Source organism: Telopea speciosissima, chromosome 11 (genome assembly GCF_018873765.1).
Source record: "Telopea speciosissima isolate NSW1024214 ecotype Mountain lineage chromosome 11, Tspe_v1, whole genome shotgun sequence".
Lineage (NCBI taxonomy): Eukaryota > Viridiplantae > Streptophyta > Magnoliopsida > Proteales > Proteaceae > Telopea > Telopea speciosissima.
The window spans coordinates 6,286,484-6,300,021 of NC_057926.1; the positions used below are offsets into that span (position 1 = coordinate 6,286,484).

A 13,538-nucleotide genomic window follows, 5' to 3' on the forward strand; every position below is an offset into this window, starting at 1 on the left:
AGAAAAAGGAAATATGGAATGAGGATAATGGAATAGGGTAGAAAGGGGCTGGAGAAGGGTGCATAGGGAGGCTCCAACAATGGAGGATCAGTCTTCATTAGGTAAAAATCAGATCTCCAAAAAATTCTGGACAGCTCCAATATCGCAGGTATGGCTCTAGCAGATTTCGAACAAAATTTTTTAATAAAAAAAGGTAGAAAGGGAGGGGGGCGGCAACTGAATCATTGGTATGCTATATTTACCTCATTAGTGCTGCCCCTTTACAAGGTTGAGAAGAAGGAGAAGCCGAGAAAGGGAGAAGTCGATTGAAGAGATGGATTAGGGTTTTCTTTCTCTTTTTCTAACCTAGATCAGACCAGCTCTGATACCATGTTGACAGAATCGTGGGTTAGAAACAGAGAATGAGAGAATAGAATAACTTATTTTCATTGATAGGTAAGCCCCTCTATTTATAATAGAGGGGAAAATACAAAGGGACTGAAATAGGCGATGTGGGACTAAAACCCACATAGCCGACTGTAGACATAATTACCCCTAACTAACTGTTTCTATAAGAACAGTGACTTAAACCTAATAACATAGGAATTAAACTACCCCAAAAGGACCAGAATACCCCCACGGTATTCTGGATTACATATTCCAACACTCAATGTCGATGGGGCTTGTTGGGGCAACCCTGGTGTTGGAGGGGGGGGGAGGAGTTGTCTGAAATACGGGGGGTGCTGTCCTGGCAGCTTTCTCTAACCACTACGGGGTGTGCACGAACTCTATAGCCGAGCTGAGGGCCTTGAGAGACAGACTTGGCTTGTGCCAGGAGCTGGGGTGCAAAGCTGAGGTGGTGAATTCAGACTCGGCCTACACGGTTAGTTTGGTGAACCAGAAGAGGTGTAGTCTGTGGAAAGGGTGGTATTGGTTTAATGAGATTCTGGTGCTGATTGCCGCGATTCGAGCCATGGTTGTTTTTGCATACAGAGAGAGCAACAGGGCAGCTGATTGGTTGGCCAAGCGGGCTTGTGATACTAAGTCTTCTGTCACTTTCCAGCATGATGATTTACCCTTGGGTGCTTTTCAAGGGATCATTAGGGAGGATAGGGAGGGTCTGCCAATCCTTAGAGTATAATTGTAAAGGTGAGCTTGGCTTGGTCCTAGAGTGAAAGAGTTTCTCTTGGGTTTGGGGTTAAGGTGGAATGTCCCCCCCCCCCCCCTGTATTCTTTATTCTTTGATGAGTTAATAAAATTTTGGGGCTGGCCCAGGTCCTAGGTAAGTTCGGGTTCAAAAAAAAAAAAACAAAAAAAAAAAAAAAGGAAAAAAAAAAAGTTGGGCCGGGGGAAACCTAATCCCTCGTTTGGTAACACTCTGAAGAAGCATTTCTAGTGTCTCTCTATTTTGTGGGAACAAAAAAAAAAAAGAACACAAACGCGTTTAGTAAGTCCAGTTCGTATTGTTCTCCCAAAGTGAACCGGGCATATGCAACACCGAAAAACAAAACACAAAAGCAAAAAAAGTTGCTTTGTTGTTCTAGAAACAAATCGAGATAAACACAGATCCCTCCAGATGTCCCAACTAACAAATCGAGATAAACACAAATCCATCTTTATACCCTGACTCTCCAACCTCACATCTCGTCTCAATAGTTCTCACTTCATCTTCTCAAGAGCGGTGGAGTAGATCCCTCTCGGCCTTTCTCCGATATTTACCTCTCTCTGTGATGCAGTTCAAGGAGGTTACTGTTCATGCAGTACTGTTCACATGAACAGTGATGTGGGGACCTTTCTGGACCATTAGAAGGAGATATTTTTGGAAGATAGTTACAGCCTTGCGTGGGGTAATTTCTAGAAGATCTTGTGGGCCCCAATTGGAGATATCAAGTGGTGGATCAGATTTTATTGCAGTCATTATCTAGTTACTAGTTTTAGTTTTTAAGAGGATTTTTTTTTATTGTAATGACACTAGTTGGTTGGAGTTTCTAATTTTATTAGATTGCCATGCATGAGGGTTTTGAAAGCTATTAATAAAAACAGGGGCTGTATGAGTTTTGAAGAAATAGAAAGCTATGCTTTTTTTGCTGAGTGGGTCAGTGGCTTTGTGAGCGAGTTATGGTGAGAGGTCGTGGGTGAGAAGCCTTTCCCTATCCCTTCTTTCTTCTTATCTTTTCTTTTCATTTTTTTCTTTGTTCTTCAATTGACATTCTGGTCCAGTGAAATCCAGCAATTGTTCATCATTGCCCTAAATCATTAACAGGTATTTTCAGTCTTTGTTTGATGTTTGATTAACTGACTGTTTCTGTGCTTTAGTATCCTAATATGTTCTGAAGTTTTCCATTCCCACTAAGTGTCTGCGATAGGTCTGTTTAACAGCAGCATGTTATGATCTTCAGTCAATGATTCCAGACCATCTAACCATTGGTTTGTTCTGAGTTTTTAATAAATTATTCCACCCCCTGTACAAAGTTGAAGAACCGTTTGACTACTGGATTTTTAATTCTTATAAATCTCTTCACGTTGCGAGTTCTGTTTTCATACTTTCTGATTTCAGTTTCAGGTTGTTTCTCCCAATCCCATTGATTTAATATGTAATTTTGAGCATTCTATCAGCATAACAGAACATCCATTCGATGGGAATTTCAGCCCTATCCAGTGGTTTAATCTAGAGTTATCAGTCATCCTCTATTCTGTTCCTTTGTTCTGTGTGTTAGTTCACTGTGATCCTGATTTTCTGTTGGAGTGTTAGTGTTGTTCTCTTGCAGCCTAGGCCCTAGAGTCCCCTACATCAGTTGGTATAAGAGATATGGCAGAGGGCAGTATAAGGACCCCGGATCAGACCCATGATGCTTTCAATCGAATACTTGAGATGATGCAACAAATGTCTGCAGAACCGAGGCAACTGATTAAATGAATGACTTAAATGCAGCGACGATTTTGCATATCCCAAAATCATTGATAGCACCTCTATGGGAAGAGAAGAGACCTCCTTTGAAGTAACAGAATCTGCATTCAAGGTTAATGTTGAAGAAATTCCAGCAATTTGTGTCGCTAAGGAAGGGGCCTGTCCTTGATGTTCCTACTGCTGAGATTTACATTGAAGAATTTGAAGGCAACAAGGTTGTAACGGTGGACAATGAGGTCGAGACTAAGGAACTTGGGACTATGATTGAAGTGGTGGTTGAAGAAACATCTATGATGGTTGTGAACAACAAAGAATAATGTGGAATTCCGTGAATATTGGCTTGATCAATGTGATCATAGCCAAGCCTTTATTTATTATATTGAAATCATATGACAAAAATATAACTAAGCAATGTGGGACTAAAATCCACATACAAGAATACCCCCATGGACAGATTTACCCTTGGACCCATATTACAACGCTCTCCCTCAAGTTGGTGCATACATATCAAACATGCCCAACTTGCTAACAGTAGGAAAGAACAATTTTGTAATGATTCCTTTGATAAGGATATCAGCCAACTGTTCACTAGACTGAATAAATGGAATACAAATAATTCCTTGTTCCAGCTTCTCTTTGATGAAGTGCCGGTCAATCTCAATATGTTTGGTCCGATCATGTTGGACCGGGTTGTGAGCAATGTTGATTGCTGACTTGCTGTCACAGTAGAGTCGCATAGGAAGATCAGCACTCATCCCCAAGTCTTGAAGAAGCCCCTTGAGCCAAAGAAACTCACAAATGCCCTGTGCCATAGCTCGGAATTCAGCTTCAGCACTAGATCGAGCCACAATAGCTTGTTTTTTGCTTCTCCAAGTAGTTAGGTTACCTCCAACAAATGTGCAATATCCAGATATGGACTTCCGATCATCAGGACTGCCATCCCAATCTGCATCAGTGTACGCTTCTATCCGGAGATGGCCGTGTGGAGAGAACAATACTCCTTTCCCCGGAGCTGACTTGAGGTAACGGAGAATTCTGTATGCTGCTTCCAAGTGAGAAGAGTGAGGATCATGCATATATTGGCTGACAAGGCTTACAACAAATGTGATGTCTGGCCGGGTATGTGAGAGGTAAATCAATCGACCCACTAACCTCTGATAGTTGCCTTTGTCCACTGGCTCACCTTCCTTACTCTTCAAATGTGTGTTGGGCTCCAGAGGGGTATCTGCTGGTTTACACCTAAGCATCCCTGTTTCTTTCAATAAATCCAAGGTATATTTCCTTTGAGAGAGAGTTATGCCCTTAGCTGAATAGGCAACTTCAATCCCTAGGAAGTACCTCAATTTGCCCAAATCCTTGACTTCAAACTCCTTGCCCAAATAAGCTTTCAGCTTCTGAATCACATGTGCATCACTGCCTGTAATTACTATGTCATCAACATAGACAATCAAAAGGGTAACTTGCTGTCCCACTCTCTTAACAAACAATGTGTGGTCTGCATTACTCTGCTTATACCCATATGCGATCATAACCTTGTGGAATCGGCCAAACCAAGCCCTTGGGGACTGCTTCAGACCATACAGGGCCTTCTTTAACTTGCACACTTTCCCCCGAGTCTCTGAAGAGGTAAAACCCGGGGGTACCTCCATGTAGACATCTTCTTCCAAGTCTCCATGTAAGAAGGCATTTTTCACATCGAGTTGTATGAAGTTCCCATCCTTGATTTACAGCACAAGAAATGATGACCCGCACAGTATTCATCTTCGCTACAGGAGCAAAAGTCTCTTGATAATCGATTCCTTGGGTTTGAGTGAACCCTTTGGCGACTAATCTCGCCTTGTATCTCTCCACAGAACCATCAGCCTTGTGCTTCACAACAAAGACCCATTTACAACCAACAGGCCTCTTCCCATGTGGAGAACTTACCAAATTCCAGGTCTGATTTTTCGCAAGGGCAAGCATTTCTTCATTCAGTGCCTCCTTTCATTTTGGTTTGGCTAGTGCTTCCTGCCAAGTGTTAGGTATAGAGACAGAGGACAAAGAGGATATGAAAGCATGAAAGGCAGGAGTTAGAGAGTTGTAGGACACAAAGTTTGAGATAGGATGCTGGGTACAACTTCTTTTTTGTTTACGAACAGCAATGGGTAAATCAAGACTAGGATCAAGAGGGGGCTTACCCGAAGTATGACAAGGAGCAAGATTTGGAGTAGGAACAGATGCCGATTGCGTAGGTGGTGCAGCAGTGGTGGTTTCTTTCTCTTTGTACCGAGGACCATCTGTAGGAAAATCAGTTCCCCGAGTGTATTTTTGTTTCACAAGTCTCTCCCCCCTGCACCTGTTGCTCAATCTGTCCCACTTCTTGTTCTTAACTTGTAACTCCATCCTCTAGTTCAATAGAAACATCTTCAATGGTTGGTATCTCAACATCTAAAGGAGCAATCAGCGGGACCTCTTCATTACTTTGAGTCTCCCCCTGCAGAGGTACCGGCGGTGGAAAGTAAGCCTCCGACTCCCGAAAGACAACATCCATGGTGACCAACACCTTTCTGGTAGGAGGATGGTAGCATTTATAACCCTTCTGAGTCAGTGAGTAACCAAGAAAAATGCACCGTAATCCTCTGGGATCAAGCTAACCATGGACGTGGTGATTTCGTGCAAACACGACATAGCCAAACACTATTGGGGGCACCACAAAGGTGGATTTGCCAACCAACATATCCAAGGGACATCGGCCACCCAAGACACGAGATGGAAGTCGATTGATGAGGTAAGTAGCTGTAAGCACGGCATCACCGCAGAAACGAGGAGGGACAGACATGGTGAACATAAGGGAACGAGCTACCTCCAGTAGATGTCTGTTCTTGCGTTCAGCCACTCCATTTTGAGTTAGAGTATCAACACAAGAAGTCTGGTGTATGATCCCATGGCTGTCCAAATAGGAACGGAAAGCGCCATCCATATATTCCTTGCCATTATCTGAGCGAAGAATCTTCACCTTGGCATCAAACTGCGTCTGGACCATTTTGTGGAATAACATAAAACAATTGAACACATCACTCTTGCTATGCATCAAATATACCCAAGTCGTCCGGCTAAAACAATCGATAAATGTGACAAACCATCGAAACCCAAAGGTAGAAACACAACAGGCAAGGCCCCAAACATCAGAATGAATTAATCCAAAAGGACTCAAACTTCTGTTGTCTGAAATAGGAAAAATACTCCGAGTTTGCTTTGCCAAAGTGCAAGCATCACAAGAAAATTTGTGTTTATTACATTGTTTTACCAGACTAGGAAATAAAGCATATAAAACCCCAATCGGGGGATGGCCCAAACGACGATGCCAATTATTCAACTCAAGCAATGCAGAGTCAAAAGTAGAAGATGCCGACTGTGATGTCAATGCTGTCCGGGAACTTTCAAGCACGTACAGACCACCAACCACCTTACCACATGCAATCGTACTGTCCGTTTCCAAATCCTGAAATAAACAATGAGTTGGAAAAAATATTACTTTGCAGTTTAAATCCTTAGTTAGACTACTAATGGACAGCAAGTTAGTAGTAAACTTAGGAACATGTAAAACAGAGGAAAGAGTGAGAGAGGAGGTGCACTGAATGGATCCCTTCCCAGAAATAGAAGAAAGAGACCCATCAGCAACCCGAACCTTTGACTGGCCCGAAAGAGGAGTATATGTGGTAAAAATAGAGGAAGAACCTGTCATATGGTTGGTTGCTCCTGAGTCAATAACCCAAGAGTCAGGCATGACTGAGGTGCAATTCCCACCAAAAGAAATACCTGTGGAAGAAGGTGCATTGGAAGGAGCAGGTAGAGACAAAGCCGAAGCCGCCATGGAAGGAGATACAGATGCCGAAGAAGATGTGTCCAAGCGATTCATCATATCCCGCAGATTGTGCAACTCAGCCATCACAGAGGAAAGAGACTGTTTAGATATATCTTCAGTAGCAGCCTGATTAGCACGAGAGGAACTGGGCCGATTGGAACCCCCCTTTCCACGCCCACGAGTATCCGTAGGACGACTATGAAGCTTCCAACATCGGTCCTTGGTGTGCCAGTCCTTCCCACAATGATCGCATTTAATAGGCGGGCGATCACTAGATGGCCGATTAGTAGGAGGAGGATGAGAGGAATTTCCACGGGAAGATTGAGAACCAGAAACAAGGGCTGATCGTTCCTGAGTGATAGGATGAACCATGGCAGTGCGCCTCGTGTCCTCAGCCGAAAGTATGGCATAGGCCTGCTCCAAAGAGGGAAGAGGATCCCGATTCAAAATATTGGACCTGATATTATCAAATTCAATGTTGAGGCCGGCCAAAAAATCAAACAGCCGTAGACCATCCTCCCACTTCCTGAAGGCCGTCGAGTCAACATCCGTGGTAGCCTTAAATGTGCCCAAAAAATCCAATTCCTGCCATAGTGTGCACATGGTATTGTAATATTGGGACAGAGACAACTCCAGCTGCTTGGTAGTATGGAGCTTCTGACGGAGTTCATAGCATTGGGCTGCATTCCCAACCTGAGAATATGTGTCATGAGCCGTCTTCCAAATTTTTGCAGCGGTGTCAAGGAGCAGATAACGACCAGCAATGGTCTGGTCCATGGAATTAACCAAATAGGACATCACCAAAAAATTGAAATTCATCCATCGATTCTTAGCCGATCCAGCCTCTGCAGGCTTGACCTTAGTACCCGTGATATAACCAGAGAGCCCACGGGAACCAATAGCAAATAAACAGGAACGAGACCATAGAAGATAATTGCAGCCATTCAACTTTATGGGATTCATCGGAAAGGGAACAAAGTCCCGCTGGTTGGAATCGTTAGAACCAGTCGAAGCAGTCGTGATCTCGGACTCGTCAGGCATGGTGGCTGGAGAAAAATAGGCAGAGACAAATCCCAAAAAAAAATCAGAACTTGTATAGGGTAAAAAACGAACCCTTGGTGGGAGTCAACTCACCACCAAGGGATGAAAAAAAATTCGAACAAGGTGGAAGCCCCCCCCGAGGTGTGTAGAGGTGGCGCAAAAAGGAGGGAGGGACCTGCGGAGGTGGCGGGAGGAAGGGAGAGGACCGGCGGTGGTCGGCGGTAGCTGGCGGAGGCGGTGGCTGGCAGTGGCTGGCGGAAGTGGTGGAGGGGTGGTTGGTGGCTGGCGGAAGTGGTGGAGGGGCTGGCGATGGGTGGTTTTAGGGCAGAATGGAGGAAAAGAAAAAGAAGAAGAGAGAAAAAAACGAAAAAATTTTACTTCCCATATCCCCGGAATATTTTTGGCTCTGATACCATGTGGAATTCCGTGAATACTGGCTTGATCAATGTGATCATAGCCTAGCCTTTATTTATAATATTGAAATCATATGACAAAAAATTAACTAAGCAATGTGGGACTAAAACCCACATACAAGAATACCCCCATGGACAGATTTACCCTTAGACCCATATTACAACAAATAAGAACCTAAGGAGCTCAAGTTTGAAGTGGTGAAGGTCCAAGACACAACTGTAGAAGACCCTATGGACACGACTGACGAGTACATGTCTGATTCGGAAGTTGAGAACAATGACAGTGCCATTTTGTCTAAGTTCTTTGAGGAGAGGGCCACGTCTGGAGGATTACATTCCTAGCTGTCAAGACCTGTAAGAGTGTACATGGCCTTGAAATTGGATGTGCGCCACACCAAGATCACCCTAGGCTTACTAAAACTTGTGGACGAGGTTTTTCAAGTGGGGGAGAGCTGATGCAATTCAATGAGGTTAACATTCACATGAACAATGGTATTGTTCATGTGGTACTATTCATGTGAATGTGGGGGCCATTCTGGCCATTAGAAGGAGATATTTCTGGAGATAATTACAGCCTTACGTGGGATAATTTCTAGAAGATGTAGAAAATCTTGTAGGCCCCAATTGGAGATATCAAGTGGAGAGGGTCATATTTTATTGCTGTCATTATCTAGTTTCTATTTTCAGTTTTAGTAAGTAAAATTCTCTTTATTGTAATGACACTAGTTGGTTAGGGGTTTCTATTTTATAGCTTCTAATTTTATTAGTTTGCTATTTTATGAAGAATCTTAAGCTATTAATTAAAACAGGGGCTTTATTACACCCCCCACAATTTGAGTTTTGAAGAAAGAGAAAGCTGTGCTTTTTTAGGTAAGTGAGTCAGTGCCTCTATACGGTGCAAGACCGTGGTGAGAGACCTTCCCTATCCCTTCTTCTTCTTTCTTCCTATCTTTTTTTTTTCTTTCTTTGTTCTTCTGTTGAGATTCTGGTCCAGTGAAATCCAGCAACTGTTCAGCATTGTACTAGATCATTAACAGTTGTTTTCAGTCTTTGTTTGATGTTTAATAACAACATGTTATGATCTTCAGTCGATGATTCCAGAACATCTAACGATTGGATTGTTACTGAGTGTTTAGTATGTTATTCCATCCCCTGTTAGCCCCCTTTGATCCAAGTTGAAGACCCATTTGACTGCTGGATTGTTAGTTCCTATAAATCTCTTCTAGTTGCTAATTCTGTTTTCCTACTTTCTAATTTCAGTTTCAGGTTGTTTCTCTCAATCCCTCTATTGATTTAGTCTGAATTTTTAGCATTCTATCAGCAAAATGTGATAACAGGATATCCATTCGAAAGAAATTTCAGCTCTATCCAGTGCTTTAATCTAGAGTTATCAGTCATCCCTTATTCTAGTCAAGGTTCTAAATCTCGGTTTCAAGGCTGGTTTCGACCTTGGCTGAAACCGAGATTTTCCAGGTTTCAACCGAAACATGGTATTTTTCTGGGCCAAACTCGAAATGTCATGTGCTGGTAAACTGGTCGAAACTACCGAAACTGGTGGAAACTCAGTATTTTTTTATCGAAACTACCAAAACTAGTTGAAACTCGGTATTTTTTTATTTTGTCATAACTGTCAAAACTACCAAAATATGGTCGAAACCTGATAAAATCCAGTATCAATCTTTAGTTTCGTCTCGGTTTCTGTTGAAACCGAGATACAGTTTCGACCTAGATTTATTTCCATGCTTTCTGTCCGTATGTTGTGTGTGTTAGTTCACTGCGATCCTGATTGTCTGTGGGAGCGTTAGTGTTGTTCTCTTGTAGCCTAGTGTCCCCTACATCACTCTCTCTCTCTCATCTTATTCTTCTTCCCGATCTGAAACCTAGGAGATTCAAACATATGTAAATTGTAAAACAAGCAGCACCATACTTCTCGAGTCACAGACTCGCATAATGGAATCTTTGGTCGAATAACCTTCTCATTATCTCATATCAACCATACGAGTACAGTAGATCACCAATAGACGAGAAATTAGGATTTGTCTATCTATATTAGGGGATCTGCAAGTTATCCATATGCTTATTCCATATGGTGTGCACTTCCTGCTACGTTAGGGTTGGAGTTCTCAATTGATTGACAAGAAGCATCCGCTAGCTCTATTTAATTACTCTATTGTACCCAGGTAGAGCTGGGGTGGGTTGAATCCTCCGAGATGAGTCATGCTCTACCATCTCGGCCTTCAGTCTTTTCCTTGGTGTAAAAACCAATTATGTTGCAGAGTTTGTGGCGGTAATCCAAGGTTTAAAGGGAGCTAGAGACCTGGGGGTTTCAAGACTGGGTTGAATGTGATTCGGCTCATCAGTGGCCATTCACTCAAAATCGATACCATGGTTCATCATGCAAGATTGGATTGCTCTCGACTCCTCCATGAATCAAATAACTTGGAAAATTACCCACTGTTTCAGGGAGGCGAATCCTGTGGTGGACTTTTTAGCTAAATCAGCGGCGAAAAGGGGAGAGTCCTCTCCTTTTGTCTTAAGCTTCCCTCCTTCTACAAGGGAGGCTCCATTGGAAGACTCTGTGGGGCAGCCGAGATTTCGTTTTTGTTCTTCATAGCCCTTAGGGGTCTCTCTCTTTCACTAAGATTGGGTGTTCCCTGATATTGGTATTGCTCTAGGTGGGTTTTTTCCCCCCTTTTCTTTGTTATCTGTATTCACGTTAAACACTTTTATCTCTTTTTTTTCTTTAATATAATTTAAATCTTGTTGACCTTTAGCAAAAAAACAAGAACAGAGTTCACATGAGCTGATATGCATAGTGATAGCCAATTTGCATTTTTGTAATTAATGGATATTTAGAACTTGCTACATAGCCAGTTGTCTAACAGCAATTTTAGAAAGAATTCCAAAAATCTTAGAACTTGCTACATAGCCAGTTGTCTAACAGCAATTTTAGAAAGAATTCCAAAAATCCTTCTTAAATGTCAATGTATCGTTCAATATAAAAAATTGGTTTTGTTAAAGTGCTTCTATTAAAATACCTTCCAAATGTGTTTCTATTTCTTTTCTGATTCAGAAACACTTCAGACACTTTGTTACCAAACACACTTCACTCCTGAAGAAGTGTTTCCCGAGAACAAAAAAATAAAAAACACTTCCATCTCATAAACACTTTTCGCAAAACAGAAGTGTTACCAAATGCGGTCTAATTGGGTGATCTTAGCATCTGATCAGTGATCTAAGTTTTGAAAGTTAAAAACGCTGATTTCATACAATCTGCAGATTTTTCTATATAATAATTCGATAATGCAAAAGTATGAAGGGGTCTTGCTTTGGTGTCCATCCATTTTACTAAGAGGGTACCATCAATTTCCAGTGATCACAGATAAGAACTTAACGAGCATGTTTAATGCGACAATTGTTTATGTCTAATAGGTATCCTTCCAAGTTGCTGATGCTTTGAATCAGCCCTTCCCTGATGAACAGTTTGACCTGGTTTGGTCTATGGAGAGTGGAGAGCACATGCCTGACAAAACAAAGGTTTGTCCCTCCATTCAATTTCTCCCTTTTCTTCTTAGTTATTAGTTGTTTTCAAGATTTTTTCATTGATAGGTATAAACGTTCATGTGTTTTCAAGATTATAAATCAAAGTAGTGTTCCAAAAGTCAATTCATGATGCGAGCCTTCTTTTCTAGCTACACTGTTAGGTGGATTTCATAATATGGAAATGTTTATATATATTTGTGGGCTGAATGCTACAGTAGATAATGATTATCATCCTGAAGATTTACAAGTGTCTCAAAGTTAAATTTTAAATCAACTAAGGTTCTGTCTGGTTGGAAATGAAGTGAAGGGAAGGAAAATGAAATTAATCAAAAATAAAATGGAAATTTTTGTAATTATGGCCAACAATTGTTGCTCAACTAACTCAAAAACATTTAGCAATTGAATTTTACTTCAACTTTCCACAAAATTTCTTTATTTGAATAGGAAAATAAGAAGTCCACTTGAAAAGTTTAATCAACTTATTTGGTTAGATTTTAAGTTGGTTACTCACTTCCCTTCATTTTCCTTTAGTTGCAACCAGATGGACCCTATGAGAGATTTTTTTTTTTGGGTCTCATGGCACATGTTTCTCTCTGTTTAAACTAGCAGTTTGTGAGCGAGCTGGCCCGGGTAGCGGCCCCTGGGGCCTCTATAATAATAGTAACATGGTGCCACAGAGATCTCTCCCCTGGCGAGGACTCTTTGCTGCCAGAAGAGAAAGATCTCTTGAACAAGATATGTGATGCTTATTATCTTCCAACCTGGTGTTCCACTGCTGATTATGTGAATCTACTTCAGTCCCACTCACTTCAGGTAAACAAATCCTTCGTTTTCATATGTTTGACAGTAAATCTGGATTGGTAAAATTTCATTTTGATGGTCCGTTCTGTTAAGCTGGATTGGCGAAATTTCATTTTGATGGCCTATTCTGATAAGTTTATCAGAACAGTTCACCATTTTGAGCTACAAGAGCGCTGGTTTTGGCCAACTGATTGTTGGATGAGTTGTACTCATAATGCATTAGTTGTTTGTCAAAATATGGATCCCATCTCAATCATTTGGTCCACAATGTAATGAACTTTTAGCTTTATTTTTCAATGGTCAAAACACAATGCTAAGTTGAAACTTTAACCAGTTTCAAAGATTTTTATATATCCCCATTAGAAAATTGGATTGGGCTGAATCTTAATAGGCTAACAGATGATGATGTGGACAATATGATGCAACACAGCCTAAAATTTATGGATCTTCAAAGGCTGAACTGCAAGGGAAGGTGGTGGGAATAGGATCAAACTGATTAGGGTTTAAGAAAGAGAAGAACTTAGAAGGAAGAATAAGAGTCAGGGATTGTTGCGGGACTGTGAATAGTAACTTTGAAGAAAGAGAAATAACAGAAATCAAAGTGATTAATAGAAATTAATATAAAGAAAGAGATCAGAGAAGATACCTTTCAACCTTATCCGTAACTCATAAGCACAGTCAAACCATTTAAGAAAACTCAACTTTATTCAGTCAACTCATATAGCTAGCGGTCAGGGTACATAACCTTATATAGAACTCTCAAAACATGACTCCTACTATGACTAAAACTTCCCTAACCACGTGGTCCTAAGCCATTTTAGTTGAAACTCAAAGGTAGATCGAATCTGGTACGAGAAGAAGTTTACAGCAAGAAGAAGAAGAAGGAGAGAAGAGAGAAGAAGAAGAGAAGAGAATGGGAGAATCGATTGTGTGTTGAGAGTGATTCTCAACACACATATTAGCTTCATTCATTAAGTCTTCCAAATTACATAAGCCTCCCTAGGGAGGT

At 41.4% G+C, this 13,538-nt stretch overlaps 1 protein-coding gene across 1 annotated transcript in view; it reads left to right on the plus strand.

The window, feature by feature from the left end:
- The window catches only part of LOC122646314 (probable tocopherol O-methyltransferase, chloroplastic), a 47,415-nt gene that overhangs the window by 16,219 nt on the left and 17,658 nt on the right, over positions 1 to 13,538 (plus strand). The window contains exons 3-4 of the mRNA XM_043839845.1: positions 11,618 to 11,722; positions 12,338 to 12,541. Coding sequence (XP_043695780.1) covers positions 11,618 to 11,722; positions 12,338 to 12,541 — 309 coding nt within the window. The remainder of the gene's footprint in view (positions 1 to 11,617; positions 11,723 to 12,337; positions 12,542 to 13,538) is intronic.